The following is a 20,319-nucleotide window of genomic DNA, read 5'->3' as shown; positions in this document are numbered from 1 at the left end:
CTGAAGCATCTCAGCACCTCCAGGGACGGAGCGTTTTGCTGCGGGTGCAGGAGGGGCAGTGCTGGGGGCTGATGCCAGCTGCCTCCGCGGCTCCTTTGGTAGGAAGTGCCCTGAAGGGTACCAGTGCATGAAGGTGGGGAGAAACCCGAACTACGGCTACACCAGCTACGATACCTTCAGCTGGGCTTTCCTGGCCCTCTTCCGCCTCATGACGCAGGACTACTGGGAGAACCTCTTCCAGCTGGTAGGCACCAAATTTTTATCCTTGTACAAGTGCTCCTCTTGTTTTGATGCTGCTGCTGGTCTAGGACAGGTAAAAAGTCACTTGACTGTAAACTTGTGGGACCTTGTCCTGTGGTTTATGGATGTATCCAGGACCAGCAGAGATGAGGCATGGTCCCATCCAGTTCCCTAACCTGAGCAGCGCAGTGTATTTTCCAAGGCAAAGCCCAGGTGTGCTGCAGCAGTGCCGTCAGCTGTATCATAGAAATCAGGGATTTGTAAGAGTATCTAGTACATCTCTGGCTTGAGCTAAGCGGGAAGGTAAGCGGGAAAAGCTGGGTCACTTGTCCCCCGCGTTGAGTCATCCTCTAGGGAGAAGTTGCAGACACCATAAAATCCCAGCTGACCCCAGGTCCAGAAACTGTTTAGATAAAAGCAAACCTCTGTCTAAAGGGAAATGATTATGCTCAGATCCAGAGTTAGAAGAGGACCACTCTTCGCCCACGGGTGAGACCTGAGAAGTCAAGGGCTGAGAGCCATCAGCCGCTGTCACAGCAAAGTGCATCCCTGATGAAATATCGGTCCCATCTCCATACATACTTGCAGCTCTTGGGCTACCAGATAGCACAGGGTTTGCCGAGACTTCTGTTTCACACAAGTCCTAACCCAGCACCGTGGACTGCCGGAAGGTCAATTGGGTGATGACCAGCTCTTGGGAGCGAAATATTGTACTCCTACCACAAATGGGAGGGTGCCCAGGTGCAAGACCTTTCATTGGAGGCACCACCAAACCGATCTCGTGTTGAGGTGGTGTGACAGGCCATGCTTTTTCTTTCCACAGACGCTGCGTGCAGCAGGGAAAACGTACATGATCTTCTTCGTGGTGGTTATATTTCTTGGTTCCTTCTACCTCATCAACCTCATCCTCGCAGTGGTGGCCATGGCTTATGCGGAACAAAACGATGCCACGATGCTGGAGGAGCAGCAGAAGGAGGAGGAGTTTCAGCAGCTCATGGAGCAGCTGAAGAAGCATCAAGAGGAGCAAGAGAAGATGGTTGGTGAAAAGTGTGGAGGCCAAAATGAGGGACCTTGGGAATAGGGGGAGAAAAGTGGAGGCAGCAACAAGCGTGATGGTACCTCAATTTCTGTAAAATCCAAGAATTAAGCCCCATCTGGTCCGCAGTAAGCAAAGATCATAATTGGCTAATCATTTTGGGGGTCACAGCTGAATCAGAAAGTTGAGATATTACCTTAGATGGGGAAAAAAGAAGGCTGAAAAGGTGTAATTTCTACATCTAAAATCAGGCACAGGGAGCACTGGGAGGCAGCAGAGAGGTACGATATTGCTTGAAAAGAGGAGGCGAGAAACAAGGCATAAAAGGCACCAGAACTAACAATATATATTCCTGCAGCACGTCAAGAGCAGGAAACCTGGCAGAGAGCCTGCACAGGCAGATGATGATCAGGGTACAAAAGAAGCACTCAAGGAAGATAGGGCAGTTGCAGCAAAGCTAAATGCATTAGTAAACCATTTGCTTTTGGCCAAGACTGGAAACAGAAGAGAGGGCTCGAGAGACCCTGCATCTCACCTGGGGAGGTCCTGGTGTCCTTGCAGGAGCCGAGGCACAGGTCTCAAGGTCTGGTCTCACTGCTGTCCCCAGGCACACCAGCAGATCTAATCCTGTCTGATGCTGCAGAGAGTTTGGAGTCAAACGAGCTGGCATCAAAACGGGTGGTCTCTGAAGTTGCCTGATTTCCACCCATTTCATAGAATCGTAGAATGGCCTTAGCAAGTTTGCAGATGACATCAAGCTGAGTGGTGCAGTCAATACACGGGAAGGAAGGGATGCCATGCAGAGGGACCTGGACAAGCTTGAGAAGTGGGTCCATGTGAACGTCATGAGGTTCAACAAGGCCAAGTGCAAGGTCCTGCACATGGGCTGGGGCAACCCCAGGTATCAATACAGGCTGGGGGAGGAAGGGATGGAGAGCAGCTCTGCCGAGAAGGACTTGGGGGTACTGCTGGATAAAAAACTGGACATGATCCAGCAATGTGCACTTGCAGTCCAGAAAGCCAACCGTGTCCTGGGCTGCATCCCAAGCAGCGTGACCAGCAGGTTGAGGGAGGGGATTCTGCCCCTCTGCTCCGCTCTGGTGAGACCCCCCCCTGCAGTACTGCCTTCAGCTCTGGGGTCCTCAGCACAAGAGGGACATGGACTTGTTGGAGCAAGTCCAGAGGAGGCCACGGAGATGATCCGAGGGCTGGAGCACCTCTGCTGTGAGGACAGGCTGAGAGAGTTGGGGTTGTTCAGCCTGGAGAAGAGAAGGCTCCGGGCAGACCTTAGAGCAGCCTTCCAGTGCCTAAAGGGGCCGACAAGAAAGCTGGGGAGGGACTTTTTACAAGGGCATGGAGTGACAGGACAAAGGGCAATGGCTTTAAACTGGAAGGGAGTAGATTTAGACTAGCTATAAAAAAGAAATTTTTTACAATGAGGGTGGTGAAACACTGGCAGAGGTTGCCCAGAGAGGTGGGAGATGCCCCATCCCTGGAAACATTCAAGGTCAGGTTGGATGGGGCTTTGAGTGACCTGGTCTGGTTGAAGATGTCCCTGCTCATTGCAGGGGGTTTGGACTGGATGGTCTTTAAGGTCCCTTCCAATTCCAGCTATTCTATAATTCTATGAATACCAGGATCACCTGGTCCAACCTTTCTTGGCAAAAGCAGAGTCTAGACAAGAGACGTGCTCCCTTGCGGTCCCAGGGTGTTACCTTAGCCCCTTCCTGATCCTTGAGAGTCTATTTTCAGCATGATATGCCTATAAAAACATGGGCAAAAGCTTCTGTCATGTCTAATACTGCAGCCCAGCCCTTTTCCATCTCTAATCATCATTTTGGTCTGTCACCAACATCCACAGGGGACATCACTGCAAATCGAACTGTTAGTCCGGGCAAAAGACCAGCTTCCTTGCATGTAAAGAGAGACACAAAACAATGTTTTCCTCTCTCTAGAGCTTCTATCTTTCATTGCTTATCTGTGCTGAGCCGCAACATCCTCCGAGGAAGTGGTTTGCTTTTATCCAGCTGCTGCTGTTTGCAGGATGGGTCTAAGCAAGCCCTGCCTGAGGGATGGGGACTCCAGGGCTGGGCATAAAGCTGGTGTTGTGGCCAGTTCCCTGAGCAAATTAACCAGTGAGTTGCCCAAAGGCTTTATTATGGGATGATACTCCTTTATTCTCACCTGGAGAAATGGGAGAAGACAGAGGGAATAAGGCTGAGAGTGAGGGCAAAGTGCCTATGAGAAATGGGTGTTCAGATCCATTTAATATCCAGTGACCGAGCGTGGAAACCGTGTTGCATCTCAACAACGTGCAGTGGGAACAGAGAGGTTCCCACTCTGCTGTGGCATCCTTAGTGCTACCAGAGGGTGTAGTAAACTTCAAATATCAATACTGGTGTTAGAAAGGAAAAAAAAAAAAATTCCATGTGCAAATGAAAACCTGATAAAACAACATTTGGGGAAAAAAATTTAATTTTTTTTTTAAAACCCAAACATTCACAAATACAGTGCAAGTCCAAAAATCTTGGACATCGCATTTCAGCAAGAGCCTTGAAGATTTTGCTTCTTTCCCATTTGGGCTGAAAGCATGTTTCAAAGACTAAAGTTTCCTGCAAGACAGAAATTAGAACGTTTGTATAGTTTTGTCCTTATGAATTACTCACCCTGACCAAATTGGAACAGATCGAATACCGCTATGCGGAGAACTTGGTGCGGTGGGGTGTGCAAGTGAAAAGGAAAGGTGCGCAACTTCTGTTTAGCTACAGCAAACTGTTATCCCTCATTGCTGCTCGTAAGGACCTCAGTTTGTTGCCCAGGTCCTGCAGCAGACTTTGGAGTTACAAAGTCTTCCCGGGACAGTCCTGGGGCTCAGTTCCCCCCTCCTCCTTAGCCTGGTGCCCCGCAGCAAATGTGGGAAGGTCCCGATGGCTGCGGACAGGCGGGTGATGGGGATGTGGGTTGCTGCAGTTGCAGGACCGGCGGTCCAGCGGCGGTTCCCTGCCCGGCAACACGGTCGAGAAGGAGCGCGACTCAGATCTGAACAGTGACCAGGACAAGGCAAAAGACTGCAATGGGCAAGTGGTCCCCAAGGTCATGCTGGAGCGGTCCGCTACGGTGATTGATGTACGTACTCGGCTCTGTCTTTGCCATCCCTTGAGGATGCCCACCCTGATAAACCCCAGTGGAGGGACAGCCTTGTGCCCAGCTTCTTGTGGGTTGGGTCCTACGAACCTTTCTGCCTGTAGCTCCCATGTTGCACCCCAAGGTCTCTCCAGACCATGCCCTTTTTTTCTGCCTGCTCTATCTTTAAGTGCATCAAACAGCCTGCAGCGCTCTGCATTCATCCCCTGTGGCCTCCTCTCCTTCTAGTTCAACCCAACCAACGAGCCGGAGAAATCAGACCACAACCACCTCACTGTAGGCAACCAAGATGGACCAAGCCTCGAGAAGAGAGTGGGGAGTGCCATCAGTGTCATCTCCAACACTGTGGAAGGTAGGTCCTTCCCCAGCCTGGGCAAGGGCTGCGTGCGCCGGCTGGTTTAGCCCAACCGTTGGGTGTTGATGGGTTTGGGGTGCTCGGCACACACCCGTGATAGCGGCTGTCCCAAACCTCCAGCCCCATGTGAGGGATGACCCTGGACCTGGGGGGTCTCCAAATGTGGTCAGGGCACTACAGCGATGCTCAAGCAAGGCTTTTCATCCTAATTCGCTAGGATGATGCCCAGAGGCCATAATAAAATATGTCACGCAAATGAATGGGATTACAATTGATTATAGCACTCTCCAGAGCCGAGAGCTGTTGAGTGGCTTCCCAAGAGCTGCTGTCTTAACGTCAGCAAAAAGTACCACAGACTCGGCGATAACAGGCTTCTCAGCCCTGGGAATGGGCACCAAGCCCTCCTGCCACACTGGAGCTGTTCCCTTGGGTGTCCCTGCAATCTCAGCATAGCAGGGACACTTCAAATCCTGCCCGGGTGCTGAGAGCAGGACTGGACCCACAGTTCCCTGACTGATCTGCCTTTCCATCCCTCTCTGGTTTGGAGGGTAAGGTCTACAACATCGCTGTGCCTGAGCATGGGAAGGGTCCTCTCTTTAACCCCCGTATTAAACTCATAGATGATCTAGGGTTGGTTCAGGACCTCAGGAGAGGTCTCTTTGAGTGGGTTAGCACTTGGCCCACCCAGGGGAGGACAGGAGAGGCCCACACTGATGTCATTTTTCTTTCCTGCCCTCAGAGCTGGAGGAAGCTCACCAGAAGTGCCCACCCTGGTGGTACAAATTTGCCCACATGTTCCTGGTCTGGAACTGCTGTCCTCTGTGGCTGAAGCTGAAGGAGTTTGTCAAGCTGGTGGTGATGGACCCCTTCGTGGACCTGGGCATCACCATCTGCATTGTGCTTAACACGCTCTTCATGGCCATGGAGCATTATCCCATGACGGAGGAGTTTGAGAACGTGCTGTCCGTGGGGAACCTGGTAGGCAGCTATGGGCATCCTGTCCTTCCCCGTTTAGAGCCGCAGCAGCCACCCTCATGGGCAGATCCTCTCTGCTGCCCTTGTCACCTGAACAGCATGCATGCATGCCTGGTAACACATCTCAGCTGCTGAGAAAGTGCTGCAAGGGTCTGATCACAGCATCCCTGCGATGGGTTGGACTCCAGGACAGCTCAGATCAAGGGAAGTGATGTGGGGATGGGATCCATCATCCCTTGCTCCCCTTCTGCTGCAGCTTCTGTCTTGCTTGATGCACCTCGGCAATGCTAACGTGGCCGTGGCCTTGCAGAGCTGTCCTGAGCTGTCTTCTACATTGCAACCCAGGGTCAGACACGAGCTGCTGCCAGCCCTGGTTGACACCACAGTGTCCTCATGATGTTGGGTGGCCATGTGGCAGACCAGAGGCCGTTTCAGATTCTGAGAGCAAACAGGTCCTCACTAAGCAGGAAGCAACAATGTTAGCAGCATTTAAAAAAAAAAAAAAATCAGGACTTTTCCCAGTGAAATCACTGCAAATCTGGGCTGTCCTAATTTCACAGGCGGATTTAGCAACCAGCTGTGGTTGCTTCTGCTTGGAGCTCAAGGGAAATGTCTTTCAGCTGGATGCAATCTGCTGGTGGGACAAGTCCAGGAGGCCCCTAGTAGTTCTGGGAAATGCAGCTAAAGGATGGGAGAGCTCGCCGTCCCCTCTCCGGCCACCTTGCCCTGCTCCAGCACCTGCCTGGGCTTCTCCGTGCACAGGCACTGGAGTGACACATACCGGTGCCTGAGCTCTGGATGGGCAGGATGACGCTCAGCACATAGCTGCTTTGTCTCTGGTTTCATTCAGGAAATACAAGGGGATTAATCGGCTGTTGCTCGAAGCACGGTCACGCTGCAAAGAGGGCTCCAGCTTTTCCCTTGGGCCAGCAGCGATTTCTGGCTGCTTGTATGCCACAGTGCCGATGGGGATGATTTGCTGGGGAAGGTCCAGGTAGGGATGGGAGCAGGAGAAGCAGCTCCCACTGAGCCATGGTCTCCCATGTCTCCCTGCTTGTGCCTGAGATGGAAGCTGCAGTGCCTGCTGCCTGTCACGCTGCAGGCAGAAAGATGGCCAAGCTGTAAAAGAAAAGAGCAGGGATCAGCTGGCAGGAGCAGAAAAGGAGATGTTTGTGGACTGGCATGCAAAGGGGCATGTCAGGGAGCATCCCCTGGGGTACTGGTGCAGAAGTCTCCCTGCAGCCTCTCCTCCCTGCACAGTGGAGGCATGGACCTGTGCATCCCAACAGGATCCACATCCAGGGAAAAATTTGTCACCAGGCTCCCTCTGCACATGTTGTGTCGTGAAATTGCATCAAGGATGCTAATTGTCACGTTGCTGATCCCGCTCTGGAGTAACGTGATAATGCACAGCGCTGTTGTAGTCCCAGGAAAAGAGTAATGTGTAAAAGCCGGATCAGCTTCCACAGGGCTCTGGGAGGGGCAGGGACACCCCAGTAGCATCCCAGTTCCCAGTACTGAGAATCTCTGTGATTCAGCAGTCATTCAAAGGGGGTCCCTTTGCCAATGAGACTTTTATTTTTAATTTCCATGTGCCAACATCCACATTCATGTCTCTCCAGAAGCAATCAGTCACCAGTACTCCCAGCCTGGCTTCCCAAGCCACACTGGGCAGCAGCTGGGGACCTTGTTCCCAACTGGGACTGGACCTAATGAGGTCAAATGCTTTGAGAATACACCAAAAAAGAGAGGTGCTACCCACCCCACCCCAAGGCTCAGCACTGGCTTACAAGCAAAGTGACAAGGTGCTGTTTCCCACAGGTCTTTACTGGGATCTTCACAGCGGAGATGGTCCTGAAGCTCATTGCTCTGGACCCCTATGAGTATTTCCAGCAGGGCTGGAACATCTTCGACAGCATCATCGTCACCCTGAGCCTGGTGGAGCTGGGCCTGGCCAACGTGCAAGGGCTCTCCGTGCTCCGCTCCTTCCGCTTGGTACGTGCCATGGGGACGAGGTGTGCCTGGGGGTTTTGGATGCGATTGCCATCAGGGTGGAGAATGGCTAGTTCAACCTCCTTTATGGCTGTCACCAACTTGTCCACTGTTAAAGATAATACTGACAGTCGAGCTAAATATTTAGGAAAGTCAGAGTCTGTGCTCCTTGCAAAGCAGTTGGGCGTTTAATCCCTCCTACCGTAATAAAACTGCCACATGAAGGTTTAATCCCAGCTTCGCAGCCTTGCTGACACCTTATGGCAATGCAGCCTCAGGCAAATCAACGCCTTATCTCCTTGCTCCTCGTAGCTGAGGGTTTTCAAGCTCGCCAAGTCCTGGCCCACCCTCAACATGCTCATCAAGATCATCGGCAACTCGGTGGGCGCCTTGGGGAACCTCACGCTGGTGCTGGCCATCATCGTCTTCATCTTCGCCGTGGTGGGGATGCAGCTCTTTGGGAAGAGCTACATAGAGTGTGTGTGCAAGATCTCCCTCGACTGTACGCTGCCCCGCTGGCACATGCATGACTTTTTCCACTCCTTCCTCATCGTCTTCCGTATCCTCTGCGGGGAGTGGATTGAGACCATGTGGGATTGTATGGAGGTGGCTGGCCAGACCATGTGCCTCATCGTCTTCATGATGGTCATGGTCATTGGGAACCTCGTGGTGAGTCTTGGAGCTGGGGTGGACCCTCAGTGAAAGGGGTGGGGGGGGAAAGGACAGAGGGTGTCGTGGGGGGAGGACACCTCTGCCCCTCGGTCTCTGGCCAATGCTGTCCAGCTCAGCTCATCTATAGGGCTATGCCTGTAGGCATGGTCTTGTTGGAGCTGTACAGGAGCACAGGGAAAGGTCTCGACCTCCTTCCTGTAGACTCATTGGGATGTGCTGTGTGCTCAGCTCTGTCTAAAGTAGGGTAAGAAGTAATTTGTGAGGGACCTTCAGTTGAAACTAGATCAGGAACAGAAGGGGAAACCAAGGCACGGAAAACTTAACGACGGGCTTTAGGCAGATGCAGAAGCAATTCTGTGACAAAAGGGAGCTCATCTTCAAGCTGCCCTTTCTTCTCCACATGGCTTTTCAGGCTTTCCTCCCCAACTTCCCACTCTCCTGCGATGAGGGATCGAGGCAGCGTTACATCCAGCTCACCCCAGGGCTGGCCTTTTGCTCAAGGGTGCTTTTGGGAGCAGATCACCCCCGGAAGGCTTTTGCAGATCCCCAGCATCCCCAGTCCCCACTGCGGTCCAGGCGGCATCCTGGCAATGCACGACCCCTCTGTGGCATGGGGGGGTCCTTCCCCCGGGTCCTGGTGAGCCCCTGGTCACCATCACCCTCCCTCTCTGCCCATTGCCCTCCCCGCTAAGCCAAGCTGCTTGCTGTCTGCGCTGCAGGTTTGCAAGTTCCAGGCGAGCCTGAAATCCTTTCTAAACTTGGTAACCCTCTCGCTGACGGCTTTGAAGCTTGTTTTCCAGCCTGCGTGGGCCCTGCTCTCCCTTCTTAAGGAGCAAGGCAGGGGAGGGAAGCGCGGCGGCTTGCCGAATCGCTCCTATTACTTGCCGGGGTTGTGTAAGCTCTTTGGAATTTGCTTTGAAAAACTATCTGCCCGGGGAGCTGCTGAGCCCCCCTCCCCACGAAGGATGCCTGCTCCAGCACTGGGCTGGCACAGCGCTCCGGAGGGGTTAAAGCAGCCCCAGGGAGAAACTCAGACCACCCCACAGCTCAGGTCAGGGGTAGGGCAGCTTGGAGTGGCCCACTTTGAGAGCAGAAAGTTGGGATTTGGGTTCTTCTTGGCTTCCCTGGCTCATGCCAAGTGTTTGGGGCTTTGAACTGGCCCCTGTAGCAGCACGGAGAGCCACAGAGGCTGCAGACCTCACCCTGGGGTGTCCTGGGGTCTGTACTGGGTGGTGCTGGGCAGACGTGCGTGCAACACCTCGCGGTGGGAAGCAGCCCGATGTCCCCCCAGGCTGCCCATCACCCAGCAGTCAGCAACAGTTTGTAATGCCACCTTTCAAGGGGGAACGCATTCATTTGAATTGCAGCGCTGAATCGGGCTGAAAATCACCCGTACGCAGTAGGAGCATCTCCAGAACAGTCTGCAGAGAGTCCAGGAGCTTAGAGACTGGGAATTGCAGCTGAAGACCCTCCCCAAAAAGGGCTCTGGAAACCTTTCCTATTCTGGAGCCAGTTTTTGGAGTAGGACAGCCCATCCACCCCTCCAGCAGAGTCTCCTGGAGAAGACATGAGGGCAGTGTGATTTTTCAGCTGGTGTGGTCAGAGGCAGCCGTCCCCGAGACCGCACCCCAGCTTTCGGGGCAAGCTTTGCAGCTCCTGCTGTGCTCTGTGCTGCTGCACGGGGTTCATTTAAAGCTAAGTAGAGAAACACGGCGCACGACCAACTACAGAGCTATCTCTGTCCTCTTCATCCTCTCTGCCAGACTCTCCTGGCCGTGTCTCAGGTATCTCCAAGTCCTGGAGCCTGTCCCGCACAGCCTCCCAAGCATCCCGGCTGCAGGGAGGTGTGTGTTTCTCCCCGCTTCCCCTGCAGACGAATAAGGCGATGATTGGTCATCCTTTACTGTTAATGACACTTTGAGCATTTCCTTTGGGGTTATTAAGGGAAAAGGGAGGAAGTCAGTCGGGTGACAAGGTAACGGACCCCTGTCGAAAAAGGCCAGAGCCAACAGCAACTATTAGCTGTAATTTGTACTTAACGTAAGTATTAAACTGGTGGGATAGTAGGGATTTATTTAAAGATGCGATTTAAGTCATATGGCATGAGCCATGCGAAAACAGCAGTGACCTTGAATAGCAGTTAATTCCCTTCTCAGATACACTGCTGGCACAGAAAGGCACAAACATCAACAGCTGTGGGCTTGGCCCATCGTCCGCCCTGCGCACGAGCGCTTGGCTGGCTGCTGCCGATGGTCCCGTACCCCGGGGAGAGCCTGTCTCCCTCGTCTTCTCGTGAGCTGCTCCAGGTTTCTGGCATGCAGGGAGTCCACCCGTGCCAGGCAAGGCTGCAATGGGGTCCAGTCACGTTTCGGGCATGGTGAAGTAGGAGTGATCTAGGGAAAGCAGGAGAGAGCCCATGCTTGGAGCTATATAGAGCATTTACATCCCATGAGCTGACTTGTGCTGAGATGAAATACCAGTTTCAGTGGAGCAGAGCTGTCTCTGGTAGGAAGGGATGAGGTTATAGCTGCAGTTCAGGCTCCTACATGGCTTCGGGGCATTGGAGACCCTCAGGAGCTTGCTGGGTGTCTGAGCTACCAAAGCCAGCAAAGAGGAGAGGGAGAGTTGCAGGTGGGAGGACAATAAGCAGGAGGTTTCTCCCTGGGAAGAGAAAGGACAGAGCCGAGTTGCATCCCTGTGGGTGGTGGGGAAAAGCACCATAGCCTTGGGGAGTCCCATGCGGGGACCAGCCAGGCCAAGAGCTCCAAGAGAGCAAAGGGAGGAGCATGCTGATGGACCCACAGGGGAGGTGGGCTGAAGCAATGATTCATATCACTTGCAAATGGATCAGCAGGACCCGAACAGCTGGGGGTGATGCTGAGGGCATCGGAGCCCACGGAGGAGTGAGGGAGGACCATGTCCTCCAGGGCTGTCCCCAGAGCTGGGCGATGGGAGGATGGAGTCCCACGACACACTCAATGAAGGGATCTGCTCCACAGCCATGACTGGCCCCTGCCGCCCCAGCCTGCGCGGACGATGTTGGTGCTCGACATCAGTGCTGGTATTTGTCTCCTCCAGGTGCTGAACCTGTTCTTAGCTTTGCTGTTGAGCTCCTTCAGTGCCGATAGCCTGGCAGCATCTGATGACGACGGAGAGATGAACAATTTGCAGATCGCTATTGGCAGGATCACCAAGGGAATTGATTTTGTAAAGAGCTCTGTCCTCATGCTGCTCCATAGACTGTGGAAGGGGAAGAAGGTGGCCCCGGAGGAAGAGCAAGAGCCCAATAAGAGGGACAACTCTGTACTAAACCATGTGGACACCGGCCAGGAGCCCAAGTCAGAGTACCTGGATGGAGTCGCTGGCAAAGAGCATTTTTTCATGGATGAGCTGGACCACATGAATTTCATTAACAACCCCAACCTGACGGTGCAAGTCCCCATCGCCTCAGAGGAGTCTGACCTCTACGAGGAGACAAGCACCCAGTCCGACACCGAAGATGCCAAGGTAAGAAAGGTGGGTGGAAGGGTTTCAACCCCAAAACTGGGATTGACCCATTCTTGCTGTGCTACCCAAAGAATGATGCTGGTTTTGCTTTGACTTTTCTACCTGGCATTTCCCTGTGTAAGCTGGAGGTGGAGGGGGGTCCAAGCAGGGGTTTGCCCTGGTTTGGGTCAGGCTATGGGGTTGTTGTTAATGCCAGGGGGACCCACTGCACCACAGGGTTGGTGCAAGGGTCAAAGCGCTCAGTTTGGGGTTAAAGATGTTCAAGAGGAATTTGATGCCAGGAAATCTGCTGATGGTACTAACATTGGATCCACTGCTAATGCCTCAGAAAGCATCATCAGGGAGGGCATGAAACCAGATGGAGGAGCTTAGCACAAGTGAACATGAAGCGATGCATTTTGGATCCAAAGCTGACAAGACAGCTGATGTCAGCATTGTTGCACTGAGGCATGGAGAGGACTATCAGGGCTTGTGGGACACCGATCACCTTGGTGCTCTGGAGGACGGCAGGGAGATGCGAGACAAGAAACTTGGGAAGACTCGAGTGGGCACAGAAAGGAGGGTGATAGTTTGGTGGGAAATTACTGCTTGCAACGGGGTCGCACCGAGGTCCTGGGGAAACGCAGGGTAGCTGGGGATGCTGCAGTGGAAAGGAGCAACTGCATCAATCTGGAAAGGAGTTTTGGATGAATAATAGACCAGCTCTGACCTGGGGGTTTATCATGACTATCGATAGCAAATGTGTCTGCCCAGGAGCTGAGGAGCCTCTGGGAAGCTCTGTCCCAGCTAGTCCTGCTCAGGGCAGCGTGCTGGGGAAGAAGGCAGTGTGGTGCCGTTTGGGTGCAAGGACAACTGCTGCTGAGAGCCTGGCTGTGATCGCACAGCGAGCCCAATGCAGGACTCAAAAATGAACCCGGACTCCCAAAACCCCAGAGCCATCGGCCTCCCTCCCCATCCGCAGGCTCCTTGCAGCTCCACATGGTGACAGGGACCTGGCTTCACTCGGGGCACAGTGCAAGAAGAGGGGGACAATCCTGATTATTTACTTTTTAGGGTTGGTTTTTAGCTGGAAAAACAGGGTGTTTTCAGCAGTGGGGCTGCAGGAGGCAGACAGCAGGAAAGGTGGTGGCTGGCTGTGACCCATTGCAAACGTGCTGTGCTCAGAAGGGACAAACTTGCCTGGAGCACCTTGGTCAAGGGAATGGGGAAGGGGAGTTGCTGTTGTCGTTCCCCTTAGTGCTGCCAGCACCCAGGAGGGCTGAGAGTGGCCGTTTTTCCCCAATTTTTTCCTACTGCAAATCCAGTTCAGTAGCATTAATCCCCAGTACACCCAGGCCATCCCATAGCACACTGGGTGTGCGATTGCATTACGATGCTAACGCCAACCTAGCTGCCATGGGGGGACTCATCCAGCCTGGTTTGTGGGGTCCCCACGGACCTCAGTTCCCTGTCACCACGATGTGCTTCCTGGCAGTTGCAGGAAAACCTCAGTGTGCAGCTATCGGACATGTCCCGACGTGGCTCCAGCATTTTGGGGCTGTGTTCAGCTGACATCTAGTGGCACCTGCTCCAACACCCTACATGAAGTTTGTATTTCCAGAGCCATTCCTGGCTGCTCAGCAAGTGCAGGGGGCAAACAGCATCTCTCAACCGTTAAATACCAGTTTACCCCATCATTGCTGCTGGTTTTGATGGTTAAATTCAGTCAAACATTAACCAAGGTGCAAGCCAAGAGGGTGCATTAACAACCTGGTCCCTACCCGAACAGGCAGGGTGGGCAAAGGGTTGGCAGTCATCATGTGAAATGATAATTAGAATCAGGAACTAATGGGTGGGAGCCCTGAGGTGGTCCTTGGGGAAGATTGCCGCTAGCTGGGTGTACTCACATGCTATCAGTTAGCTCCAGATGGAGCCAAAGACCCGCACACCTCCTCGCACCGGAGACACAGGCCGTCGGTAACGATTGCAAACCGGGAATTTTTCTCCAGATGGGCTGCTCAGAAAAGGGTGATAAACGCTCTCCCCCTTCCAGAGCAGCTCCTTTCCAAGGTGAAGATATTTTTCAGGGTGGAATGATAGTGGCAGGATGATGGCAGCAGCGCTGCTGCTCTCCTCAAGCACTTTTGCATCTTACGGTTGACTTGTCTTTTGCACCACAAAGCAGCGAGGAGGTGACGGGAACGGCCGTGTCGGTGTGTGGCTGTGCAGAGTCAGTGCTGTGGCTCAGGGCTCTTCTTTGGAGGCTTTTTGCCTTGGATTCCCATCCTGCTGGGCAGGGTGATGTCTCCTGAGACGCTCCGGGCTATGGTGCATCACAGGAGTATCGTCAAGTGCTGCGAGTTACGGGGGTCACAGGGTGAGTCTGGGGGCACAGCACCTGAATGCCAATGTTCAGTGCTGGCAAGGATGGGGAAAGCCCTGGATTTGGGTGGAAACACCCAGCCAAGCTGGAGATGCCATACCAGGTGCGTGATGGAAATTACCCTGCAAACCTGCTGGTCACAGGTGCATGGGGGGCTCAGAAGCCCCAAGGGATGGGGTTTGGCGGACCATGCAGTGGGATCAGCACAGTTATCCCTGTCCCAATCCAACAGGACCTGCCCTGAGCACCAGCACACAGAGTTCCTGGGTTACACGAGCCTGTCAAGTGCCTCTTGGGCATCTTTCCCCCAATCTCTGGGGGACAGCTTCATCCCCACCTTGTGCCTTCACAAAACTTGTCCCTGGAGGTAGATTGTTTCCATGTGTCCTTCCCCAGGGTCACAGCTTGCCTGGCTCTGTGCCAAGGCCTCCTAATCCCCCTGCCCCTCCTGTGCCCCCAAACCAGCCCGAACAGAGGGTGGTCCCACTGCTCCTGAAGAGCCACCAGCTGACAGCTCGTGCCACCCCGACTGCTGTGTCCTGCTCCTCAAGGCAATGTTCCACGTGTCCCCAGCACGCAGTACCCGGGCTGCAAGGGTCCTCCAAAGCAACGTCTTCTCATAAAGACGTGGCCTCTGAAGCTGCAGGCAATGATGGTGCCTCAAATTACCCCAGGGGGTCTTCCATGGCTTGTTGGAGGATGGAGCAGCTCCTTTACGCCCTACTGAAAGCACTAGCAACCTTGGGGGAGGATTAGCTTCTTCCCATGCAAGCCAATGCCATCCTGCATTGGAGATGCCCATCCAAGATCTGGTTCCTAGTTGCTCCTAGGTAGGGCAGGCAGGTCTGGGGATCTGCTCTTTCCTCAAGTTCTGCAGATGATCTTCTGGGAAAGTCAAAAAAAAAAAAAAATGGAGGAAAAAATCCCAGGGGCTTGCCAAGGTTTTTTCTTGTTATCAGCCCCTCTGGGCCTTGCTGAGTGGTGTCTGGGAAGCCAGCCAAGCTGAGCTGTGGAGCAGGATGGAGCTGGCGAGAGATATTTGGGATGCAGGTTTTGAACTTGGGTGGACCTCAGTCTAAAAGCCCTTCGGCATGAGCTGAGCCAGCAGGATTCGAGAGAAGTGCCATGGTGGCCGCCTGGGTTTCTGCAGGTCTCGTTGTACTGAAGGGTGTTTGACAGAGCGCTTCGTGGCTGAGGGCATGCAAAGGAGGAGGAGGAGGAGGTAAGAAAATCAACCTGAGATGATGGTACAAGTGGATGGGAGATGGACTTGCTGTGCTGGGAGGAAGGCTGGGGTCAGGGGACCTTTTGCTCCTCTGAACTTGGATGGAAAGCAAAGCTTGTGCAAGCTCAGGTATCAATGGTCCTCCAAGGTTCGCAGCCCTGGACAATTTAACAGCTTCACTCTGGGCTGTGATTTCATAGGAGAGGGACTCAGAGCAGCATCCAAGCAAAGGGGTCCCACCAGCCAGCCGCCCTGGTACTGCCCAGTCTCTCCTGGGGCAGGAGGAGCGGGAGGATGGCCAGAGGCAGCCAAAGCCCAGGAGCATCCCTTCTGCAGGGCGGCCCAGCCTGAATCCTCCTCTCCCTTTGCAGAATCCACTCTCCAGCGACAACGCATCGTCCTTGTGCAGCACCGTGGATTACAAACCCCCGCTGTTGGTGGAAGAGGAGGTGGCAGAAGAGGCTGAGGACAGCAACGAGCCCGAGGAGTGCTTTACCGAAGGTGAGGGACCGAGCCGGGCAGAAGACCCTGTGGGAAGGGGGAGGTGGGTATGGAGGGGCCATTGCCAACCATTTCTTGCAGCGTCATGACCCTCAGGCTCACTTAGCTCAGCCCAAACTCCAAGTCCTCCTGTACTACCATGGACATGATCCCCATGGGGCTCCCCTCTTGCATGCCCACCCCCAAGCCCACCAGGATCCTGCTCCAACCTGGGAGGGCTTAAAATGACAATTAAACTACCAATAGTGTCTCATTGGTGGAAACGTCCTGGCCAGGAGGTAACCCACAGCTCTTTGTCCCATCCCCAGCCTGCGTGAAGAGGTTTCCCTGCCTCTACGTGGACATCACCAGCGACAGAGGGAAAGTATGGTGGAACATCCGGAAAACCTGCTTCCGCATTGTGGAGCACAACTGGTTTGAGACCTTCATCGTCTTCATGATCCTCCTCAGCAGTGGTGCGCTGGTAGGTCCTACCTTTCACCCTGTCCCATTTGCTCTGCAGCAGCTCCCCAGCTTGGAGGGAGCCCAGGAACACGGGCAGAGGCTCTGGGCATCGCCTGGTTGTCTCCTGTGCCGAATAACACAGCTGTGGGCAGATGTTTGATTTAAAACCCCATTTGGCTCAGGTCTGCCCAATGTACAGCCTTGCAAGGGGATCTAAACATCCTCCCCTTGCCCTCCAAGAGCCCTGTATCAGTATAGTCACCGCTGTGCAACCCTCCCCAGCATCCGTCATGGGCTGTGGTCCATGGGCTCAAGGGGATCCAACCGCCTACAGCTTCCCCTCCTGCTCTTAATGTCAGCCATGAACTACCTGCATCATCTCTTTAGCTTTATGTGAATGGTTCCTCATTTCATGGCCTCCATAACTCGTTGTCAGGAGATGCTTTACAAATAGTTCATGGTTAGTATTTTGCTGTTCAGCACTTCCAGCCACTGACTGGTGCACCCTCCCAGAACCTGGGTGTCCATTTAAATCAACCTCATTAAAAAGCTGTGTGTCAGCCTGTTGGTCCTCTCTGAGTATTTGGGCTGGATATAACTCAGCTGCATCTGTAAATGATGCTAACACAGAGCTAACGGGGAGACCAACTTCTCTGCGAGTTTGGATGTAAAGAGACACGGAAGGAGAAGAGAGGGACTGGACTGGTTTTCAGATGTACTTTACAAGATGTCTGCATCACATGCTGAAGTGCAGTTTGGGGATGTCTGAGATTGCAGCTAGTGCCAGAATCGAAAGCTGTGCTAAAACAGCTGCGCAACACCTGGTCACCATGCCCGTACTTCTGAATGCTTACGCTTTACACACCATGCAGACATAGCAGTAACTCAAACTCAAACTAAGAGCATTTCAAAACTACCAAGGCATCCAAAGGTGCAGGTTGGTGTCCTGGCTTTTGAGTTGTGCGCGGACTGGTGGGAATTTGATGCAGCTGGACACTCACTTCAGTGAAGTTTTGTTTCAGACAAGCACCACTCCGCATAGCCAGCAAGAACTTGCAAACAGGAGTTAGACCCCGTGTTGATCAGGTGCATGAGTAAATGCCTTCTGTAGCTAGGCTCTCAACTTTTCAAGCTGCCCCAAGCCACAGGAAAGCAGGGACAATGCAGGCCTGGATGTGGCTGCTCTGAGCCGTGCAGTGGGTCTAATGGAAGAATGACTGTCACATAGCTCCACGCCTCTTCCAGGCTTTTGAGGACATCTACATTGAACAGCGAAAGGTGATACGCACCATCCTGGAGTACGCTGACAAGGTCTTCTCCTACATCTTTGTCATTGAGATGTTGCTCAAGTGGGTGGCCTATGGCTTCAAGGTGTACTTCACTAACGCATGGTGCTGGCTGGATTTCCTCATCGTTGATGTAAGTGTTGTCTGATGAACACGTTTAGAGCCATAGTTAGCCAAGGGATTTGGGAGCATTAGGGGATTGTAGCAGGCTGTTGGATATGAACCCAGACTGTATTTTAAAGGACATTGGGGTGGCTGTGGAATGAGGGCTTAGACCATTGCTTAAAATAATGGTGGTTCTTCTTTTCCTGGTTGCAGAAACTCAAACCCTTTCTGTTTTACGCTCGAGCCAAGAACAAACCCATGCTGTTCTACCAGACTCTAGCAGAGATGTGAAGGGCATAGGGTCTTCCAAACGCTCCGTGACACAGCAGGTCATTCCTCCTGTGCAGTATTTCTGTGTCCCCCATCACCTCCACCCTCATAGTCAAGAGGCAGGGACATCTTCCAGGCAGCTGGTCACCAGGGACTCAAGGACTCGATGCCAGTCCCTGTGTCCCAAGATAAGAGGATGACCACCAGCCTGAGGGACTGCTTGGGAGAGAGGGAAGGGCAAGAGCTGCAGGGACGTGGTTCAGTTGTGTTTCCATCTGAGACGCTACTAACCCCTTGGGCTGCTCCTTCCAGGTTTCCATTATCAGCCTGACAGCGAACTGGCTGGGATACTCCGAGCTGGGAGCCATCAAGTCCCTGCGGACACTGAGGGCTCTGAGACCACTGCGTGCCCTGTCCAGATTTGAAGGCATGAGGGTAGGTGCCTCCCCCATGTGCTGCTGTCTCCGACATGGATGTGCAATGCAGCACAGTTCAGCAGTGACCTTCATCAGGGACCGATCCCAGTTGGTTTTCAGGGGTCTCCAGATCAGTGGGATGGATGCTAAGGTACCTTTAGTCCAGTTTGAGCCCACTTGGTGCTGCTGGGGAGGGTAAGGGTGGGGCACAGAGACATGAAGGTTGACGTCATTGCTAGCCTGGTTCCCTAGATAGGGCCGTCAAGGTCTTTTCTCCCCTTGCAGGTGGTGGTGAATGCCTTGCTGGGCGCCATCCCCTCCATCATGAACGTCCTGCTGGTCTGCCTCATCTTCTGGCTGATATTCAGCATTATGGGGGTGAACCTCTTTGCGGGGAAGTACTACCGATGCGTCAACACCACCTCAGGTGAGCTCTTCGACAACAGCGTGGTGAACAACAAGAGCGACTGCATGGCACTCCTCTACACCAACGAGGTCAGATGGGTCAACGTCAAGGTCAACTTCGACAACGTGGGCTTGGGATACCTCTCCTTGCTGCAAGTGGTACGTAATAGAAGCAGCTGCCATCCCTCCAAGATGCACATTGAGGTAGCAGGGCAGCATGATTAGCATCAGGGCTGAAGCGAGATGCTGTCCTCATGCCCAGACAAGGCCTCTTAGCTGCTTCTTAGCTACACAATTGATATTTAACACAAAAAGACCTTGCAAAGCCAAGGAGGAAAGGGACAGGGTAGAAGATGGGAGGGAAACATAAGTGTCACCAGGGAACCGCTGTGGATGAGTGTAGGTAGCACCAAGCCTGGAGCTGCAAGAAGTCTACTGCACAGCATGGGATGCAGGAGCGAGGAGGGGAGGTACTCTCTTTTCCCCACTACTCATTTGAAAGGTTCAGTCTGCTGTAATCGTAGGCTGCAAGAGTTTTGCATGGGGAAGATGACAACTGGAAAATGAGTGTGTGTGTCTGCTGCAGGGCAGTGGGCGAATGCAGCCGTGCTTCCACTGAACCCACCGCAGCTGAGCCAGGCAAGCGGAAGAGGAACTGCTCACCACAATTTTAATAAGAATATAGGTGTGGGCCCCGTTATTGGGTGGGCTGGGGTTACCACTATCAGATCCAGGGGAACTGGCGGTTGCAGAATCAGAGTATAACCCAAGTTGATCAAACAGCTTTAAATTCAGCTTCCTCTTCAGGTTTGCTCCATCAGATTCAGGAAACAAGATGTTCAGGCTTTTTGTTTAACAAATCAGCAGCAAAAGCCTGTAAAAGATGCCATGTAGCCCCCAACTCCAGTAGGATCAGAATCCAGCAGGTAGCAGAGGCAGCGATACAGAAGTCAGGGCTATGGAGGTGGCAGAGTTTGGGAGCGGGAGGGAGGCAGCCGGCCCTGCCACCGCTCTGTCATTGGGAAAATGCATTTTGGTTTGAGGAGAAAAGAGTTAATTGCTCCTTCTCCCAGCCTGGTTTGCAGCAGTGTTTCGGGAAGTCACTGGTAGCCTCAGCTCCGGAGTGGTCCAGGCATGTGCACATGTGTGTGCATGTGCAAATCTCAGTATTTCTTTATCATCGGGGCATTTTTCTTGTGGATTTAACTCATGGTCCCTCTCCTGCCATTCCCATGGAGAGGCTGTAACTCCAGGCTGAGCAGGTGTGCTCAGAGCTAAACACCCAAAGATGTACCCATCGCCCTCCCCTCCCTCCCTAACCCCAAATACCTCCCAGCAAATCTGTTCTTGTCCACTGTCCCTGCAGGCGACCTTTAAAGGCTGG

General features: G+C 53.3%; 1 protein-coding gene across 1 annotated transcript in view; it reads left to right on the top strand.

The window, feature by feature from the left end:
* The window catches only part of SCN4A (sodium channel, voltage-gated, type IV, alpha subunit), a 32,594-nt gene that overhangs the window by 6,942 nt on the left and 5,333 nt on the right, over nucleotides 1-20,319 (top strand). The window contains exons 8-21 of the mRNA XM_009702067.1: nucleotides 103-244; nucleotides 1,064-1,276; nucleotides 4,247-4,402; nucleotides 4,649-4,772; nucleotides 5,515-5,753; nucleotides 7,572-7,745; nucleotides 8,055-8,411; nucleotides 11,493-11,921; nucleotides 15,880-16,009; nucleotides 16,318-16,472; nucleotides 17,699-17,872; nucleotides 18,427-18,549; nucleotides 18,816-19,094; nucleotides 20,302-20,319. The exon at nucleotides 20,302-20,319 is cut by the window's right edge and continues 7 nt beyond it. Coding sequence (XP_009700369.1) covers nucleotides 103-244; nucleotides 1,064-1,276; nucleotides 4,247-4,402; nucleotides 4,649-4,772; nucleotides 5,515-5,753; nucleotides 7,572-7,745; nucleotides 8,055-8,411; nucleotides 11,493-11,921; nucleotides 15,880-16,009; nucleotides 16,318-16,472; nucleotides 17,699-17,872; nucleotides 18,427-18,549; nucleotides 18,816-19,094; nucleotides 20,302-20,319 — 2,713 coding nt within the window. The remainder of the gene's footprint in view (nucleotides 1-102; nucleotides 245-1,063; nucleotides 1,277-4,246; nucleotides 4,403-4,648; nucleotides 4,773-5,514; nucleotides 5,754-7,571; nucleotides 7,746-8,054; nucleotides 8,412-11,492; nucleotides 11,922-15,879; nucleotides 16,010-16,317; nucleotides 16,473-17,698; nucleotides 17,873-18,426; nucleotides 18,550-18,815; nucleotides 19,095-20,301) is intronic.

This window comes from Cariama cristata, unplaced genomic scaffold (assembly GCF_000690535.1).
Source record: "Cariama cristata isolate BGI_N322 unplaced genomic scaffold, ASM69053v1 scaffold15156, whole genome shotgun sequence".
NCBI lineage: Eukaryota > Metazoa > Chordata > Aves > Cariamiformes > Cariamidae > Cariama > Cariama cristata.
The sequence above is the reverse complement of the archived record's forward strand: the minus strand, read 5'-3'. Positions and strand labels throughout refer to the sequence as shown.